The sequence below is a fragment of the Rhineura floridana genome, chromosome 9 (assembly GCF_030035675.1).
Source record: "Rhineura floridana isolate rRhiFlo1 chromosome 9, rRhiFlo1.hap2, whole genome shotgun sequence".
Classification (NCBI taxonomy): Eukaryota; Metazoa; Chordata; class Lepidosauria; order Squamata; family Rhineuridae; genus Rhineura; species Rhineura floridana.
Window position 1 is genome coordinate 112,340,266 of NC_084488.1, and position 20,818 is coordinate 112,361,083.

At 43.4% G+C, this 20,818-nt stretch overlaps 1 protein-coding gene across 4 annotated transcripts in view; it reads left to right on the forward strand.

The window, feature by feature from the left end:
• WDFY3 (WD repeat and FYVE domain containing 3) overlaps positions 1-20,818 on the forward strand; it is a 241,145-nt gene that overhangs the window by 119,292 nt on the left and 101,035 nt on the right. For all 4 annotated transcript variants that reach the window (XM_061583316.1, XM_061583318.1, XM_061583317.1 and 1 more), the window contains one exon: positions 19,082-19,313. In XM_061583316.1, coding sequence (XP_061439300.1) covers positions 19,082-19,313 — 232 coding nt within the window. The remainder of the gene's footprint in view (positions 1-19,081; positions 19,314-20,818) is intronic.

The window sequence follows — 20,818 nt, forward strand, 5'->3', positions numbered from 1 at the left end:
CCTCCCCCTCTCCTCCCCTTCCTGCCCTCCTCCCCCCTGCCCCTCCCCCAGGTCAGTTTCACATATCCTAAGCATGATTGCACAGGAGTAAATCCCACTGAACTCAAAAAGCATGCAAATGATCAAACCTGCTGTCCCCTCCTCCTCCCTCCTACCCTCTCCCTCTTGCCCTTTCCCTCTCCCTTCCTTCACCCGTCCCTTCCCCCATCTCCTTACAATCCCCTCCTTCCCCCTCTTCTTGCTCCTTCCCCTCCACTCTGCCCTGTCCCCTCCTCCTTCAACATGGTCAGTTTTACCTATCTACTGCCTCTCAGCCTCAGGGGAAGGCAATGGTAAACCATCTCTGACTACTGCTTACAATGAAAACCCTAGTCATGCCCTGTTCATATTCTATTCATGCAAATGATCAAACCTGCTCTCCCCTTCTCCTCCCTCCCATCACCTCCCTTTTGTCCCTTCCCTCCCCCTTACTTCAACCCTCCCCTCTCCCCTTCCAATCCCTTCCTCCCTCCCACTCCTTCGGCTCCCCTCTCCCCCTTCTTCCTTCCCTCTACTCTCCCTCCCACCTCCTCCTCCCCCATGGTCAGTTTTACCTATCCTAGCCATGATTGCACAGGAATAGATCCCATACCCCTCGCTGGATCACCTTGTAGTGGTGAGTGGGCTTGCATGTGCCAATGAACCCTGTGAGCAATGCCGTCGGGAGTCATGTACTCCCAGCAGGGCCACCCATGGTGGTAAGATCAAGGGAGAGGAACCAGACGAACGATCCAGGAATATCCTCAATGGCAGAACAGGTGGAGGATAACAATGTGTATGTTACAACAGCTGTGAAGGCGGATGAAGGCTGCAGCAGATAAAAGACTTCCAATCGTCGTGGTATCCATGCCATTGGATCAAAGCCTTTTTCTGTCAAGATTGTGTTTTGATCGTTGTGCACCGATCTCCCCACATAAAACAAATTCATGCACAGGCGTTTTCCAACCAAACCAAACCAAAAGTCCCATGGCGATCAGCGAATGGCGACGGGGGCAGGACTGTGAAATCTGGAAGCCCCTAGTCATGGACTGGCACATGGGTGGTGGATACAGACTCAGTCGTCTTGGCTCAAGGACCGAGGCAGTTGAGTAGTTCGGCAGCTATATCCACGACTGAGCAGTCCTGTTCAGGAACCACTCTGCTCACCCCGTATGTGTTGGCGGAAGTTTTTGTGGTAGTGCAAGACACAGGGTAGTAGCAATAATAAACAGCAGTCTAAGTGCAAAGAATACTTTACTGGTGCGTTCAGCATACAGCATACAGCATACACGGCAGCAACAGTCCCCGACAGCAACAGTTTCGATAGCCTCCGCTCACAGATAACTCCTTCCAAATTTCCCCCACACCACACACATTTTCTCCTGCTGTTTTATGGGCCTTGAGCTCATTAGTATCTGCAGCTGTTTGATTGCAGCAACCTGAGCCACGTTATTTGCTTAACCCTTTCTTACCACTTTGTGAGGCCAACTGCTGGCTCTGTGCATGCCAACAGTCCCCACTTGGCATCACAAACACAACAAAGCGTTTTAGCCATATACACCAGGGTGTGGTTACGTTTCTATACATTTTCTATACAGTGGTATATTTCAATACAATACATTCATGCATGTTGCAGTTCACTTATATACATGTACATATGGTTACATTGTTATTGACGGTTCAATTTACACAACACGGGTACATTTACAGGGACTTTAGACACAAGTTTTAGACATTGTCTTCTATGTGGTCGATCCAGTCCCTTCCCCCATCCAACATTATAAACCAATTTCTATAGTCCTGTGCTGTCCATTCATCTTCCTCTGGTGTATGTGTTTTCTTTGTTACAGGGGTAGGTATGTTTTTATGTGTGGCTGCTTGCCTTTTTCCTTTGTCTATGCTAGGTAATGTTTGCATTTCTGCATAGGTTTTGGGCTCTATATTACCCTTACTCTCTTTTATAACAGACACTGTAAATCTTTCTGGTGGTTGCCCGAAATTGGACCTTTGTGACCGGCGTGGTCCTGTTTCTTGCTCTGGGCTTTCTTGCTGTTGCTCTTCACTACTCTGCTCTGCTCTGGCCTCTGTGCTGCTTGTCGGCTCTCTGTTATCAGCCGAGTCAGCTTCTGCACATTCCTGTTTAATTATGGCAGGTTTGCTTTCTTTTTCTGCTTCACTGAGCGCTTGAGGTTTTACTGCACTGTTTTGTGAAGCTGTGCTTCCTAGATCTATCATGTCTGAGTGCTCTGTGTCTCCCCATGCTTTATCGTTTGCATAAACACTCCTACTGACAATAACCCTTTGTTTGCCAGGCACCCACACTCTGAACGCTCCGTTTTCATAGCCTATTAGGTTCCCCTTCAGTGCTGTTGCAGCTAATTTACCCTTTCTTTGGGCTTTTGGTATGTTAGCCCAACAGGTCGTGCCAAACGCTTGAATGTGGTTTAGCTTTGGTTTACATCCATATAACATTTCGTATGGACTGCAATTGACTGCCTTCGTATAAAGCCTGTTCTGAACATAGTTTGCATACATTAGGCTTTCCGCCCAAAACACTGAGGGTAATACAGAGTCATTAAGCATTGCACGTGACATTTCCTGTAAGTATCGATTTCGGCGTTCCGCCAAACCGTTCTGAGAGGGTGAAAAGGGGGCTGTCAGGGAATGTTTTATCCCTTTCTCTGCTAAGAAGTTTTGCAGCCCTTGTGACAAGAATTCACCTCCTTGGTCCGAGTACAGTTGAGCCACCTTTTTATCAAACTTTATTATTTATTTATTATTTATTTTTTAAACTTATATACTGCCCGACTAGCAATAGCTCTCTGGGCGGTTAACATAAAATACAATAAAATTACAGAATCTGATACAACAATCATATAAAAACTACACAATCTAAAACCAAGTTACAAACATTTAACTAAGATTAAAATGCCTCAGAGAAGAGAAAGGTTTTAACTTGGCGCCGAAAAGATGATAGTGTACCCCCTCGGGGAGACTGTTCCACAATTTGGGGGCCACCACTGAGAAGGCCCTAGATCTCGTCACCACCCTCCGGGCCTCCCTATGCGTCGGGACCCGGAGGAGGGCCTTCGTAGTAGACCGTAGTGTACGAGCCGGTTCGTATCGGGAGAGGCGTTCTGACAGATATCGTGGTCCCGCGCCATATAAGGCTTTATAGGTTAACACCAACACTTTGAATCTGGCCCGGAAGCGTATTCGAAGCCAGTGCAGGCAAGCCAGCACAGGTGTTATATGCTCAGACCGCTTAGTTCTTGTTAGCAGTCTGGCCGCCGCATTTTGCACTAGCTGTAGCTTCCGAACCGTCTTCATTTTTTTTTTCATTAACTTTTATTCAAATTTTCAAAGACAAAAAACAAAACAAAACAAAACAAAAACAATTAAACAATAAAATAAAATGTTGACTTCCGATTTGTCGCAGATCAGTTATAAGTCTACAATATATAACAATCCTATCTCTAAAATTATATTATAAAATCACTTTTCTCCAGTAGTTATCTTAATTAATCCTCAAATCTCATAAACATTATTTTATTCTTTCCACAAAAAGTCAAAGAGAGGTTTCAATTCCTTGAGAGATATATCTTTCAATTTTTCTCCAAATAAACATGTCGCTTGATCCATCTAATTCAAATCTGTTAGGCCGACTTCCGGGAAGGGTGACTTAGCCTGTGCCTGCTCTTGAGACGGGCTCCTGCCTCAAAAGAAGCTTATTCAGATATATCAGTCAGATTTTTTCTTTTTTTGACTGATTAAACTTCTCCCGGGTAGGGAGAAACGAAGAGATTAACCTCAAAGCCTATTTTTGTTGGGACGACCAGATCTCATTAATTTATGGGACGAGGTCCAGCCGACGAAGGTGGGACGGATTTTTAACAACAAGCTCTATCTGGAAAAGCGAACGTTCATCTTATCTTCTAAGAGAGAACGCACTAACAGGCAAGCACCCTTCTTTCTATATTTTTCTTTTACTTGACTTAAATTGTTGCTGTTTAAAAGAGATTTGCCAGATTGATCGGTTTTTGACATCTCACTGGGGAGCCATAACTTCTCTCTGCTACTCATTAATTAATAGCTTATCTCTGTTTTTGTTGCAAAAAGCTGTCCTGGATTTGCATTCTAAAGATATACACAGAAGAGGGATTTCTATTCCAGATTTTTATTTTGAAGAATATTATATTGTCTGAGACTACTCTCTTTTTGGTCTATTTTATTTTGACGAATCTGTTTTCTGACGACCGCCATTAATTGTTTCGATCCTGGGAACTGCATTTTGTTTACTTAAACATGGAGAGATAAGGCTGTCTGCTCTGTTTATACTGTGATGTCACCAAGTTTGGAGTATTAACCCAATTGTTGCTGAAATAAGAAGTGGTTTTCCTATATTTTTCTTTTAAAATGGCAATTAAGAAAGTGGCTGAGAAGCTGGAAATAACTATGTTTCAGAAAATAATGGATGAGATTGAGATAACGAAACAAAACCTGCGACAGGGTTGTAAGGAGCTGAAAATTGAATTGAGTAAAATGAAGCAGGAGATTAAAGATATAGGGGTCCCTGTGAGAGAGGTGACCCTGGAAGGGGTCCCTGTGAGAGAGGAGACCCCGAAGATTGGAACAAACGTGGAACAGGAAAAAGATTTGGAGTCTATGGACTTTAGAAACAAAATTTATTGTTTGGAGACACAGGAGATTAAAGACATAGGGGTCCTTGTGAGAGAGGAGACCCTGGAGACTGGAACAGGGGTCCCTGTGAGAGAGGAGATCCTGGAGACTGGAACAGGGGTCCCTGTGAGAGAGGAGATCCCGGAGATTGGAACAAACGTGGAACAGGAACAAGATTTGGAGTCTATGGACTTTAGAAATAAAATCTATTGTTTGGAACTCAATGTTATCTCTGAAGAAATTAATGAAGATTCTAGAGATAAAGTTATCAATGGCATGGATAATCTTCTGGACTGGAATGATGTGATGGAGCCCAATATAGAGAAAATCTATGGAATTAACTGCAGCCATGTGACAATGGAAAAACTTTCAAGAGATGACCCAGTGTATTTTGAAAAAAAGAACAGAGATATGATTTTACAGCAGTATTTCAGCAACCTATTCAGAATGGATGGCAAGAAAATATTTGGGATAGAGGTAATTCCCATCAGACTCTTACTATATGACTATGGCTTTGACAGCAAGATTATTATGGAATACTGATAATGGAAGATTGGATACTGAAATTACTGGACTTAACAAGACTACTGAAGATGGAAGATGGAAAATGGAACTAATAGGGATAATAGAACAATGGCTACTGAAATTACTGAACCTAACAGATTCTGATGTGATGGATTAATTGAAATGTTTATTTTGACTATGGTTATGACAACAAGATTATCATAATTAGTAATGAGATGGATTAATCGATATGCTTATCTGGAAAAAAAAAATTGATAGATATATTTCTTAAAGAATTGAAACCTCTCTTTGACTTTTTGTGGAAAGAATAAAGTAATGTTTATGAGATTTGATGATTAAGTAAGATAACTACTGGAGGAAAGTGATTTTATAATATGACTTAAGAGACAGGATTGTTATATATTATAGACTTATAACTGATTTGATCTTTGACAAATGGGAAGTCAATATTTTACTCTTTATTTTTTATTTTTGTTTTTTTTTTCTTTTTTTCTTTTTGTTTAACTATTTTTGATTTTGTTTTTTGTCTTTGAATGTTTTATGATTTTGTCTTGTATGTTTTATGAAAACCTGAATAAAAATTATTGAAAAAAAAAAAATTCAAATCTGTTAGGCCCAATAATTTCAATAGCCATTCTTCCATTATCTATATTAATTCCATCTTCCATCTTCAATAAATCTGTTAAGTCCAGTAATTTCAGTAGCCATTCTTCAATCTTGTTGTCATAGCCATAGTCCAAGTAAACATATCAATTAATCCATCTAGTCAAATCTGTTAAGTCCAATAATTTCCATAACCATTCTTCCATTATCAACATTAATTCCATCTTCCATCTTCAATAATCCTGTTAAATCCAGTGGTTTCAGTATCCATTCATCCATAATCAGTATCCCATGATGATCTTGCTGTCATAGCCATAGTCATATAACAAGAGTCTGATGGGAATTTCCCCCATCACAAATATGTCCTTGCCATCAATTCTGAATATGTTGTTGAAATATTGTTGTAAAGTCACATCTCTGCTCTGGGTGCATCTCTGCTCTGTCACATATTTGTAGTTAATTCCATAATTTTTTTCTATGTCAAGCCCCATCACATCATTCCAGTCAAGAATTCTGAATATGTTGCTGAAATATTGCTGCAAAGTCATATCTCTGTTCTTCTTTTTTAGAAAATGCACTGGCTCATCTCTTAAGAGTTTCTCCACTGTCACATATTTGTAGCCAACTCCATAGATTTTTTCTATGTCAAGCTCCATCACATCATTCCAGTCCAGAAAATTATCCAAGACATTGATAACTTTACCACCAAAATCTTCATTAATTTCTTCAGAGACAACGTTGAATTCCAAACAGTAAACTTTATTTCTATCATCCATAAACTCCAAATCTTTGTCCAATTTCACATTTGTTCCAATCTCCAGGGCTTGTAGCCTCCCTATCCCATCAAACTCCTCTCTCACAGAATCCACTAATTCTTTAAGAGTTTCCGAACCGTCTTCAAAGGTAGCCCTACGTAAAGTGCGTTGCAGTAGTCCAAACGCGAGGTTACCAGAGCATGTACTACTGATGTAAGGTCCTCCTTACTCAGGTAGGGACGTAGCTGGGCATTCCGTGCCACTGAGGCTACATGAGCCTCAAGTGAGAGGGAAGAGTCTAAAATGACTCCCAGACTACGAACCTGTTCCTTTAGGGGGAGTGTAACCCCGTCCAGGACAGGGTATATATCCACCATCTGATCGGAGAAACCATCCACCAACAGCATCTCAGTCTTATCAGGATTGAGTCTCAGCTTGTTAGTTCTCATCCAGTCCATTGTCGCGTCCAGGCAACGGTTCAGCACATCGACCGCCTCACCTGAAGAAGTGAGTTATTCTCAACCCATTTGATAAAGCTTTTAATTTTTGCAGCAGCTTCTGCTTTGTGTTTTAACAAATATACAAAGCCATATCTTGTATAGGCATCAACCAGTATTAGGTAAAACCTGGCTCCGCCTTTGGATTTCCGGAACAGACCGGCCAAATCCATGTGGAGTAGCTCAAACTCCTTTGACACTTTTATGTTACTAGTTATCTCAATGGGCGCTGCAATTGATTTATGTTCCCTACAGATGTTACAATCCACATAATTCTCACAGCTCTTGTATTTTACGTCTAAGCTGTGCTTGGGCGTTTCTGCTAAGGTTGCATAACAAGCATGCCCCAGTCTTCTATGATATATATGAATGCATTCATTATGGGGTGGTTTGTTTGTTATTACATTTGCATTTCTTTCTGGGGTTTTTGCAATTACATATAGGGAATTTCTTATAGTGCCTCGAGCAGCAAGTTTCCCACATTTCTTTATCTCACACACCCCTTTTGAAAAGTTTACATCATAGCCCATTTTGTTTAACCTCATAACAGATAGTATATTTGATTCAAGCTGAGGCACGAATAAAACGTTTGTTAATAGAGTATTGAGACAAGACATATACAACGTGCCCCTCCCTTTTATCTCTATGGTTTTTCCATCTGCCAAGGTGATGCTTTCACATGCAGGGGTTAATGTTTGAAAGAGAGTCTTACGTGTCGCAATACAATGGCTCGCCCCAGAGTCTATTGCCCATAACGTTTCTTCTTCAGCTTGGTTGGATTCCTTTCCTGCTCTTACTACACGCACTTGGTAGAGTTCCTTTGGCTGTTTGTTCTTCCTCTTTGTGCAGTGTTTTCTTAGATGTTGATCTGAACCGCATGTGTAGCATAGTCTCACAGCAGGCGCTTTCCGTCTTGCTTCTTTTGGCTCTGGAAAGCTTTTGGTTGGTGTCTGTTCTCTTCTGCGTTCCCATTCCTCCAGGAGTTTTCCTTTTACATACTCTAGAGTAAGATTATTTTCATCAAGTGTCTCTAAAGCGCAGACCAACGCATTCCATGTGTCGTCCAACGTTGATAGCAGTAAGTACACCTGTTGCTGAGGAGAATATGTCACGTCTCTCTCCTGCAGCTCCGAAAACAGGCTGCTTACAGTTTGTAAATGTTCATGCATTGGAACCCCTTCTTTGTGACGCAGCTTTCTAGCAATTCGTATCTTGCTCCCCACTGTCTTCTTTACATGTACGTCCTTCAGGGTTTGCCAAACATCTTTTGCAGTTTGTTGATTTCTTACGTGGAGCAGCTGGCTGTCCTGTAGTCCTAAGATTACGCAGGCCTTGGCTTTCTCATCCATACGAAGCCATTCAGCAGAGGGTGGATCCGTGGGGGGAAGCCTTTCTATGACACACCACACTCCCTCTCTGCGTAGGTACATCTCCATTCGGACCTTCCAGTTGGCATAATCGGAGTCGTTGAGCCTCTCCAGGGGCAACAATGATGCATACGACGACATCATTGCCACGCACTGCCTTCGTTCTTGTACACTGCACTTACTTTACTTTCACCACTGTGCTTTCACAAACCACAGCCTGGGCCCATAACCCGTTGTTGGCGGAAGTTTTTGTGGTAGTGCAAGACACAGGGTAGTAGCAATAATAAACAGCAGTCTAAGTGCAAAGAATACTTTACTGGTGCGTTCAGCATACAGCATATACGGCAGCAACAGTCCCCGGCAGCAACGGTTTCGATAGCCTCCGCTCACAGATAACTCCTTCCAAATTTCCCCCACACCACACACATTTTCTCCTGCTGTTTTATGGGCCTTGAGCTCATTAGTATCTGCAGCTGTTTGATTGCAGCAACCTGAGCCACGTTATTTGCTTAACCCTTTCTTACCACTTTGTGAGGCCAACTGCTGGCTCTGTGCATGCCAACAGTATGGGGAGGGGACTAGAAAAGGTGCCCTAAACATAGTCTGCCTCATCTCTTTCCTGACTGGATTACTGCGTCCAGTGGGGTCACCACTTAGCAGTTGCAAAAGACAATTGAATTTTGGAACTTGGAATATACGGACATTGCTGGATAATACAGATAGTGAATGTCCTGAACGCAAGACTGCCGTCATCACGAGGGAGTTGAGACGTTTTAATATTGACATAGCAGCACTCCAAGAAACTCGGAAGAGCAGGAGAAGGACAGCTGAAGGAAGAAAAAGGAGGTTATACCTTCTTCTGGAAAGGACTGCCTGAACAAGAATGACGAATACATGGAGGAGGCTTTGCTATTAAAAATAATCTTGTGAAGCTCTTGTCAGAAGTTCCTATTGGCATTAATGAACGGCTCTCAACTCTCTGGTTAAAACTTGCCAAAAACCAGCAGGCAACTATTCTAAGTGCTTATGCACCAACATTAGATGCTGATGAAAACATCAAGGAAAACTTTTATAACCAGCTGGACACCATCTTATCAGAGATACCTAAGGAGGATAAAATGATCCTCTTGGGCGATTTCAATGTAAGAATTGGGCATGATTTTGATTTATGGCCAGAAACCATTGGGACAGAAGGAGTTGGCAATAGTAACCAGAATGGCATTCTACTTCTGACTAAATGTGCAGAGCATAATCTTGATATTACAAACACACACTTTCACCAGAAAAATAAATGTAAAACATCAAGGAAGCACCCTCGGTCAAAACACTGGCTTCTCCTGTATTACATAATTGTCTGTGCCAGAGATCATCATGATGTACTCCTCACTAGGGCCATGACGAGTGCTGATGACTGCTGGACAGATCACTGATTAATTCAATCCACTATGGCCGTTAATATTGTTCCTCAACGTAGGCTCCAAGGAAGAAAACCAAGGTGTAAAATGAACATCCATGCCCTTCAAGATCCTATTAAGGGAGCCTGCTTTCAAACAACTCTCAAGAAACATCTACCGACAGAACTCCCTGTGTCGAGGAACACTGGATTAAACTGAAGACATCCATTATTGCAGCATGTGAACAAACTATTGGATACCAAACTTAGAAACATCAGGATTGCTTTGATGAAAATGATAGTGAGATTGAACATATCATCGACAAGAAAAGGAAAGCCTTCCAGATATGACAGAAAGACATTAACTGTGCTGCTAAGAAGAAAAAAATCTATGCCAGTGCAAAGGCTGAGGTCCAAAGAAGAACTAGAGAACTTAAGAACACCTGGTGGGTAAAGAAAGCTCAAGAAATCCAGCACTTTGGAGATGCTCACAATGCACATGGCTTTTTTAATGCCACAAAGGCCATCTATGGACCAACAAATTACGGTACAAATCCCTTAAGTTCAATGGATGGTACCAAACGTCTTAAGGATAAAGAGTCTATTGCACTGCTCTGGAAAGAGCATTACAATGATCTCCTTAATCGTAACTCTATTGTGGCTGGTGAGGTCTTCTTGCAAATTCCACAACCACGAACTATAAATGAGCTTGCAGTATCCCCCAATTTGGATGAAGTCAGTAAAGCCATCAGTCAAATGGCGAACAACAAAGCTAGTGGACCTGATGGGATTCCTGCTGAAGTCTTTAAAGAAGGTGGGCCTGAATTTACACAACAACTTCATAAGCTCATTGAAAAAATCTGGATGAGGGAGGAGATCCCAGAAGACTTTAGGGACACCATAATTGTCACCCTTTTTAAGAAGGGTGATAGAACAGATTGTGGGAACTATCGAGGTATTTCTTTTCTTGCTACCGCAGGTAAAACCCTTGCAAGGATCCTTGCAAATCACCTCCTGCTGATCTCAGAGGATGTCCTCCCCAAATATCAAAATGGTTTCTACCCTTCCAGGGGAACAGTGGTGAGAAGAAAAGGGAGTCTCTCCCCCCCCAGAATTCGAGTAAGAGCTGTCCTCCAGTTCAGAGAGAATCTGACTCTAATCATTGCTCCGCTGACCCCTCTTTGATTCCAGCATCCGCCCTCCCTGTATGTATACCGGACCCTCTTGCTCTTAGACAAGATCCGTGGCAAGAGGTCTTATGGAAGGAAAAGATCAACCAGTATCCGGATGCCAGTACTAAGAACTCAAGCTGGAAATTAACTCTGAACCGCTGCAAAATAGTCCTTGTAAATTATCCCAAACCCAACGGGATAGTTGCACAAATCTCTCGTAAACACCATCTAGTGGAAACATTAAAGGACACTCTTTTGTTGCTGCTCGAGCCCCAGGATATAGCTTCAGTGGAGTATTTATACCATAATGACTCTAGAGCACAAGCTGTGGTTACCTTCTTCTCATCTCACCTAGTGACTCAAATCCTGTCTGCAAAAGATCAATTGGCTAAATTGAACATAACTCCTGTGCGGCTTTTCGAAAATAGGGCCATGCCGGAACCTTTATTTCCAAATCTGTGGCCCCATCCACATTGTCATCAAGAAAATCCTTGGTCGAAACGAGGCTGGCTTATCAACTTAGAAGTTCCGGAAGTGAGCCAGAGGAGGGGACAGCTAACATCAGATGAAGAGAACGCATCCCCTTCGCTACAAACTATATCCCAAGTTGCTGAAGGGGCCCATGACTCTCTCGACAAGGAGGAACAAGCACTCTTACATTCTTTTGGAGCACTCACGCCAGAAGACCACTCTGAAATACTGCGCAGATTGGACCAACTAACAGAGCAGCTGGTAAAGGTCCATAGCTATCATCTGGATTCTCAATCTGGCGAGCCATGTGCTGGAGGGGAATCAGATGCGAAAGCCCCCAAGAAGGGAGCCGTGTCCACACTACAGGAGAATATAAGGGGTGACGTCATACAACTGAAATATCATGAGCCGATTTTAATGGACCCCCTTCAACAACATGAGGCAAGTGCGAAAACATTCCCTGATATTTCATCTACCCTGCGGTTTAACAACAGCTTCCCGGTGGCATTTGATACGGCTCTCCCAGATAGAGCTATAATTCCCACAGGAGCCATTTTTACTGCCCCATCCTTGCTAGTGGAAGCAAAGATCCCTAGTATGTTGAATCTGTCCCTGCCTGAGGTGGTGAATGAGGCGGAGGGAAACTCCAACACTTACGCCAATACACAATCCTTAGTGAGAGACGAGCATCCCACCTCGACTTCTATCCCTAAACATCTTTAAGCAAATGGATGTATCTCTTTTACAAAGGATCTGGATGTTATTACTCCTGACTGACAATTACCGCTCTTGTCCTGGAATATCATGGGCTGGACCAACAAACCCCCGGACATGGACCTAGATTCCTTTTTTCATGAATTCAAGATTGTATGCCTACAAGAAACCTGGTTAACCCAAGCTAACTCTCTGTGTATTAACGGCTTTAAAACCTCCTCTCCTGCCATTAGGACTAACACCAAAGGCCGCGGCAGCGGGGGTCTTAGCATCTCCATTTCCGTGGACCTTCCAGTTAAAGTTCACTCTATTAATTTAACCAGTGCCCAAAACTTTTTGGCGGTGAGATTAGAGGGGTCTCACACAGGATCACTTATTATTGTAAACGTTTACATACCACCCAACTTAGCTACATCGGTGGGCACCGGTAGCATTTGGGATCTTCTTGCCGATGCTCTATTACAACTAGAGCAACAATTTCCCTATGCCAGGCTGATACTGTGTGGGGATTTTAATGCCATACTGGGAAGTGCTGGGTTGGACCTTCGGGTTTCTCCAAGTCATGGCCCAAGTCCTCATTTCGCATGGAATGATAGAGTTTCTTCAGATCTAGCAATGAATAAGCAAGGCAGCAGATTATTAGATCTTCTGCACTCGTTTCATTTAGAATGTCTGCATGGGAACCAAGGGGCTGCCATTAATGTTGTGGAGGGCAGAGGGAGATATGGAGTGGGGAGGCAATTATGTCATCGGGGGAGATGGAAGTGCAACAGGGTGATGGTTTCCCCCAAACTGTCTCCCCCAAACTGTCTCCCCCAAACTGTCTCCCCATTCAAATAGTCTGGATAGCTGCAGTGTCAGCTCCCCCGGGTTGAAAATGCTGCTTGTGAATACCAGGTCAGTGAATGGCAAAACGATGGCCATTCAGGATTTGATCCTGGATGAGCACGCTGACCTGGCTTGTATCACGGAGACCTGCTTGGATGAAGCTGGGGGGGTTAATCTCTCCCAGCTTTGCCCACCAGGTTTCTCTGTGCAGCAGCTGGCAAGACCGGGGGGACGGGGAGGTGGAGTCGCAGTAGTCTATCGTGATGCCATCCCCCTGACCAGGTGCCCTCTCCCACAGTCTTCGGGGTTCGAATGTGTATATTTGAAGTTGGGTGGCCAGGACAGAATAGGGATTCTGTTGGTGTACCGCCCACCCTGCTGCTCAACAGTCTCCCTTCCTGAGCTAGCCGGGGTAGTCTCGGGGTTGGTGTTGGAGTCCCCTCGGCTTGTGGTATTGGGTGACTTCAACATCCATGCTGAGACTGCTCTGTCAGGAGTGGCTCAGGATTTCATGGCCTCCATGGCAACCATGGGTCTGTCCCAAGTATTATCTGACCCCACTCATGTCGCTGGTCACACTTTGGACCTTGTTTTCTGTGTTGGATGGGATGATGGTGATCTTGGTGTGGAGGAACTTTCTATAGTTCCGTTGTCATGGACAGATCACTACCTGGTTGGGTTTAGACTCACTGGGACTCAGAACCTCTGCAGGGGTGGGGGACCGATTAGGATGGTCCGCCCCAGGAGGCTGATGGATCTGGATGGTTTCCTGATGGCTCTTGGGGATTTTCCTGTCACCGCGGCAGGTGATTCTGTCGAAGCCCTGGTTGACCTCTAGAATGGGGAAATGACCAGGGCGGTGGACACGATTGCTCCTGAGCGTCCCCTCTTACGGAGTGGAGCCAAACCAGCTCCCTGGTTTACCAGGGAGCTGGCGGCGATGAAACGAATAAGACGGGGACTAGAGTGATGTTGGCGGAAGACTTGGTGCGAGTCTGACCGAACATGGGCTAGAGCCTATCTGAAGGCCTACTCCATGGCAGTGCGGGCTAAGAAGAAACTTTTCTTTTCTGCCACCATTGCATCTGCTGGGAGCCGTCCAGCGGAGCTGTTTCGAGTGGTCAGGGGTCTTTTAAACTCTGGCCCCCAGGAGGGTAATATAGACCACTCAACAGCCCGCTGTCAAGAATTTGCACAGCGCTTTGCAGATAAAGTCGCTCAGATTCGCTCCAACTTGGACGCTAAAATTGATACAGTCTCAGGGGATGTAACTTTGGCTCCTGCTTGTCCAATAATAATGGATTCCTTTCAATTTGTACAGCCCGAGGATGTGGACAAGATCCTTGGAGAGGTGAGAGCCACCACATGTCTGCTGGATCCTGCCCTTCCTGGCTCATTAAAAGTGCCAGAGGGGGACTGGCCGAGTGGGTGAGGGGAGTAGTTAATGCCTCTTTACAACAAGGCAGAATTCCATCGTGCCTAAAAGAGGCAGTTGTATGGCCTTTGTTGAAAAAGCCCTCCCTTGATCCCTCCATAATGGGAAATTATTGGCCAGTCTCCAACATTCCATTTTTGGGCAAGGTAATAGAGCGTGTGGTGGCCGCCCAGCTCCAGAGATTCTTGGATGAAATGGATTATCTGGATCCATTTCAATCTGGTTTCAGGCCTGGTTACGGGACAGAGACAGCTTTGGTCGCCTTGGTGGATGACCTTCGCAGAGAGCTGGACAGGGGGAGTGTGTCCCTGTTAGTTCTACTGGACCTCTCAGCGGCTTTCGATACCATCGACCATGGTATCCTTCTGGACCGCCTTGCTGGGATGGGACTTGGGGGCACCGTGTTACGTTGGCTCCATTCCTTTCTGGAGGGACGAACTCAGAAGGTGGTGCTGGGGGACTCCTGTTCGACCCCTTGGCCATTGACCTATGGGGTCCCTCAGGGTTCAGTTTTGTCCCCCATGTTATTTAACATCTATATGAAACCGCTGGGTGAGGTTGTCCGGGGGTTTGGGGTTCGGTGCCATCAGTATGCGGATGACACCCAGCTCTATTTCTCCTTTCCACCTAAAGCCAAGGATGCTGTCCTGGTCCTGAACCAGTGCCTGGCATCAGTGATGGACTGGATGAGGGCGAACAAATTGAAACTAAATCCAGACAAGACAGAGGTGCTCCTGGTCAGTCGAAGGGCAGATCAGGGAATAGGGATTCAGCCTGTGCTCGATGGGGTTACACTCCCCCTGAAGACACAGGTTCGCAGTTTGGGTGTATTCCTGGACTCTGCTCTGAACTTGGAGGCCCAGGTCTTGGCCATGACCAGGAGTGCCTTTGCCCATTTAATACTAGTGCGCCAGCTGCGCCCATTCCTGGAAATGCCTGATTTGACTATGGTGATGCATGCCTTAGCTACATCCCGTTTAGACTACTGTAACGTGCTCTACGTGGGGCTGCCTTTGAAGACTGTTCGGAAACTTAAACTGGTACAAAGAGCTGCAGCCAGAGTATTAACAGGGGCTGGTTACAGGGAACATACAACTCCCTTGTTACAACAGCTCCACTGGCTGCCAGTTTGTTTCCGGTCACAATTCAAAGTGCTGGTTTTGACCTTTAAAGCCCTATACGGCCCATGTCCAGGCTATCTGTCAGACCGTATCTCCCTGTATTTATTTATTTATTTATTTATTTTCATTTCTAGACCGCCCATAGCTAATAGCTCTCTGGGCGGTGTACAAAACGAGATTAAAATACAATATAGAATAAAATCAGTAACAAAGGAACACATTAAACTAAAAACATAAACATAAAGCATTAAACATTAAAATGCTTGGGAGTATAGCCAGGTCTTAACCTGACGCCTAAAAGAAAGAACCGTAGGCGCCAGGCGTATTTCCTCCGGTAAGCTGTTCCATAATTCGGGGGCCACCACAGAAAAGGCCCTAGATCTAGTAACAGTCCTCCGGGCATCCTGGTGAGTTGGTACCCGGAGGAGGGCCTTAGATACTGAACGAAGTGAGCGGGTAGGTTCATAGCGGGAGAGGCGTTCCACAAGGTATTGCGGTCCCACACCGTGTACGGCTTTATAGGTCAACACCAGCACCTTGAATCTAGCTCGGAAACAAATAGGTAGCCAGTGCAAGCGAGCCAGGACAGGTGTTATATGCGCAGACCGATTGGTCCTCGTCAACAGCCTGGCTGCCGCATTTTGCACTAGCTGAACTTTCCGAACAGTCTTCAAGGGCAGCCCTACGTAGAGCGCGTTACAGTAATCCAGTCTAGAAGTTATATGAGCCTGCCCGGGCCCTGAGATCTTCAGGAGAGGCCCTTCTCTCAGTCCCAACACCCTCGCAAGTGCGATTGGTCGGGATGCAAGATAGGGCCTTCTCGGTGGCTGCTCCTAAGTTCTGGAACTCCCTTCCTAGGGAGGCATGAATGGCCCCCTCCTTGCCATCCTTCCGTCGGCAAGTAAAGACTTTTTTATTCCGACAGGCTTTTGGGATAGAAGGTGTTTAGGATTGGGCTTTACAAGGCTTGTTTTAATGTTTTATATTATTATCTGTATTATTTTAAATTGTTTTTAGATTTTTAAGTGCCTTTTATGGTTTGTAGGTTGTGCATAGTTTAATTGCATTTTAATTGTATGTTTTTCTTTGTTTTTAACTACACGTAGTTTTATTTGTAAGCCGCCCTGAGTTCCAGTTTGGAAAAAGGGCGGGGTAAAAATAAAGTTTCAATTCAATTCAATTCAATCTTCACTGCATGACAGCTTCAAGAAAAATGCCAGGAGCAGAAACAACCTTTATATATGGCATTTATTGATCTGACTAGGGCCTTTGATACTGTGAATTGAACTGCTCTCTGGACTATCTTTCTGAAACCTGGGTGCCCTGATAAATTTGTAAATTTTTTGCGACTCCTTCATAACAACATGACAGCGACAATTTTAGATAACAATGGCTTTCAAAGCGATCCATTTAGAGTCGGATCAGGCGTAAAACAGGGATGTGTCATTGCCCCTACCTTATTTGCTATCTTCATTGCTATGATTCTACACCTCATTGAGGGGAAACTTCCTCCTGGTGTGGAAAACATATTGAACAGATGGAAAGCTTTTTAATCTCAGTAGCCTGAAAGCAAAAAGTAAGGTAATGTCAACTTCTGTCATAGAACTTCAATATGCCGATGATAATGTAGTCTCCACACATTCAGAGAATGATCTTCAAACTATCCTAAATGCCTTTGCAGAAGCATATGGAAAGCTTGGGCTCTCACTTAATATTAAAAAAACCCCAAGGTGCTTCATCAACAGATGCAAACTAGTCCCTTAATAGTGTGACACTGGAGAACGTTAATCACTTCCCCTATCTCGGCAGCCATCTCTCTGTAAAAGCTGACATCGATGCTGAAATTCAACATCGTCTGAGCTCTGCGAGTGCCGCATTCTCCCGAATGAAGGGTAGAGTGTTCGAGGATCGGGATATTCGCAGGGAGACCAAAATGCTTGTTTACAAAGCCGTTGCACTACCGACCTTACTGTACGCCTGTGAAACATGGACCATTTATAAATGCCACTCCCAACTTCTTAAAAGATTCCATCAAAGCTGCCTCCGGGAAATTCTGCAAATTACTTGGGAAGACAGGCGAACTATTGTTAGCGTTTTGGAAGAAGCAAAGACTACCAGTGTTTAAACAATGATCCTTCAACATCAAGTTTGCTGGACCGGCCATGTTGTTCGAATGCCTGATCACCGTCTTCCAAAGCAGCTACTTTACTCCCAACTTAAGGATGGAAAATGGAATATTGGTGGACAGCAAAAGAGGTTTAAAGATGTTCTTAAAGTGAATCTAAAAAAATGTAACATTAGCATTGAGAACTGGGAAGTCTTGGCCCATGAACGTCCCAAATGGCGGTCAGCTATTATCAAAGTTGCTATGGACTTGGAAGAAGCACGAATACAGGGCAAACGGGACAAACGAGCTAAGTGGAAGGCACGTCAAACAAACCCCATCATGACCATCTTCCATCTGGAAACCTATGTCCTCACTGTGGGAGGCTGTGTGGATCCAGAATTGGCCTCCATAGTCACTTACGGACCCACTGTTAAAGACCTTATCTTGGAAGACAATCCTACTTGGCCACGAGTGGTCGCCAATGAATGAACGAGATCCCATTGAACTCAATAAGCATGCAAATGATCAGACCCTCCTTCCCCTCTCCACTCCCTTCCTCCTCCCTTCTTCCTCTCCTCCCCTCTTCCTTCTTCCTCCTCCCCTGCCCACTCCAGGCTTCCTTCCCCATGGTCAGTTTTACCTATCCTAAGCATGATTGCACGGGAGTAAATCCCACTGAACTCAATAAGCATGCAAATGATCAAACCTACCCTCCTCGATGTCTTGAGCTGCTGAGGTATAGTTATAACAATAAAATACAGAAAAACTTTTCAGTATTTTTCTATTTTCTATTTCAATATAATGCAAAGTAGAGACATTTGTTTTGTATGGGTAAACCTTTGGCATTAAATAATTAATTGTATACTGCTGGCTGCTACCAAGTTTCCACTTGTTATACTGATATTGCCTACTTTTTTTATTGGAAAAAGAAAAAAAGAGCAAATATTTATCTTCACCCTCAATTTACAACTCAGTTAATTTGGTGTAGCAGAACTCAAAACCTCTTCGCTGTATTGAACTCATTAGGACTTGGTTGATTTAATTTTAAATACTTATATTTATGTAGTTTATATTGTAGTTCGTTAGCTTGTGTTTAGGGCCTTGCGTTTGTGTAAATAAAACTTCTGTTTACAAACAGTTAATTTTTATGTGAGCTCAACATTCTTTGCAACCAACCAGAGTCCATTTCTGGTTCATCATGTAAACTGTTAGTCACGTGAATCAACGTCAAGTTGACTGCCTAAAATATCCTGGGACTTTGTAGGAAAACAAAGCATATTTAATATTCTCCTTTTTTTCCTTTTTTATTTTTGCATTTGTATTAGTGCAGCTAATAGTAATCTAACATAGATCTAATTTTTTAAAAATTGTTTTGTTTCTTAACTTCTACTACAGATAGCATGATTACATCAATGGAAGGCCTGGGCACTGACTGTGTGTTCAGTTTACATGAAGATAACCACTACAGGATAAGCAAAAGCCTTTTAAAACCAGCAGAAGGAAGCACAGTACCCCTGACAAGGGTGAAATGTTTGGTTTCTATGACAACCCCACATGATATTAGACTTCACGGTTCAGCTGTTACTCCTGCATTTATTGAATTTGACACGTCTCTTGAAGGGTTTGGGTAAGGTCTTGCAAAAGCTCATATCTTATTCTTTTCTTGTTTTTGAGGTATGTTTGCAATTCCCAATGAACTTTATTTTGCTTTTTAAAACCATCAGTTGTGCCATGGAAAGCTGCCTCTGATATAATGCACCTAATTCAGATAATGAATTCTCTAGATGATTCCACAAGAGAAAAAGTGGGTTACATAGATTAGATGGATGTGTGCTTAACCTTTTCGTAGTAAAGGAGAGGCAATGGCATCCTCCAATTCTCCAAAAATTGCCTACATTCTATTGAAACATTGTAATGTTGCTAGACTAGTAAGATTTGGTTAAAGAAACTGGAATCAGGCTTGGGGAAATATTTATGAAAGTAGCAGCTTTAGAAAGGCAATTCAGTGATCATAAAATAACCTCACCATGTTTGATTATCATAATCAGAGGAGTAGACTGAATATACAACTTGGCTTCCTTGAACGACTTACCTACGCTACTCAGATATTTTTAGCGTTCTGAACTGAAAAGAGGCTTAATTTGCTATGTTAATAGCTATAAAGTATGTTAAACGTTAATGTATTATGATATTCTGTAGTTGAAATATTTATACAAGAAATTGTCTCTTTAAAATGAATTCTTATTCATGCTCTTGAGAAAGGGAGCCATACTCCCAAGACATAATGCTGGCTTGATCGTCAAGTGATCAAGAGTGCACTGTAGGATATATATTCTCCCTCTTCTACACCCCTTGTTGCTTAAAAGTTTCTCTTTTTAACTCCTAACAGTCTTGTCTGGAACTGGCTGTGTTGCCCACCTAAGCCTGACAGCCCCCACCTTCCAGACAGACATTTCAAGTTACAATTTTACATTTTTCACAGTACAATTATACATTTCTTTGTTACATAGTTACATTTTTACAGTCTTTAGGCATTTTTTTCACTTTTCTACATTCTTTACACATTTAACACATATATGCACAGTCACTGTCACCTTCTTGAGCATACTTTGCCATTCGTTCTCTTATGCTATTTATGAACAGAGTATCACTGTCTGTTATTACTTTGCACTGTTTGTTTTCCTCATTGTTTGTCTCACCCTGTATGGCTGATATTTGGAAACGTTCTGGCGGTTTCCCTTTGTTTTGTCGTGTTGACCTCCTTAATGTTTCTGTTTCTTGTTCCTGTTCTGTTTCTGTGTCTGTGCTTGATGCACTGCTACTGGAATCAGAGCTGCTTGTCTCTATCTCCTGTTTTGTTTCTTCCCTTTCCTGTTTTATTTGTTGAGCAGGCTCTGTTGCATTTATGCCATTTGTGTCACTGCAATCTAGATTTACATATGTTTTGTGGTTCTCTGAGTCTTGTTCTTGTGTTCTAACACTCCTGCTGAGTGTTACACTACCATCCTGTGGAACCCACACGCGGTAATTCACATGTTGAAACCCCAACACATATCACTTTTTCGCTCTGGGAGCCAATTTTCCCTTTCTCTTTCCCTTGGGAACATGCACCCAGCATGGGGAACCAAATCT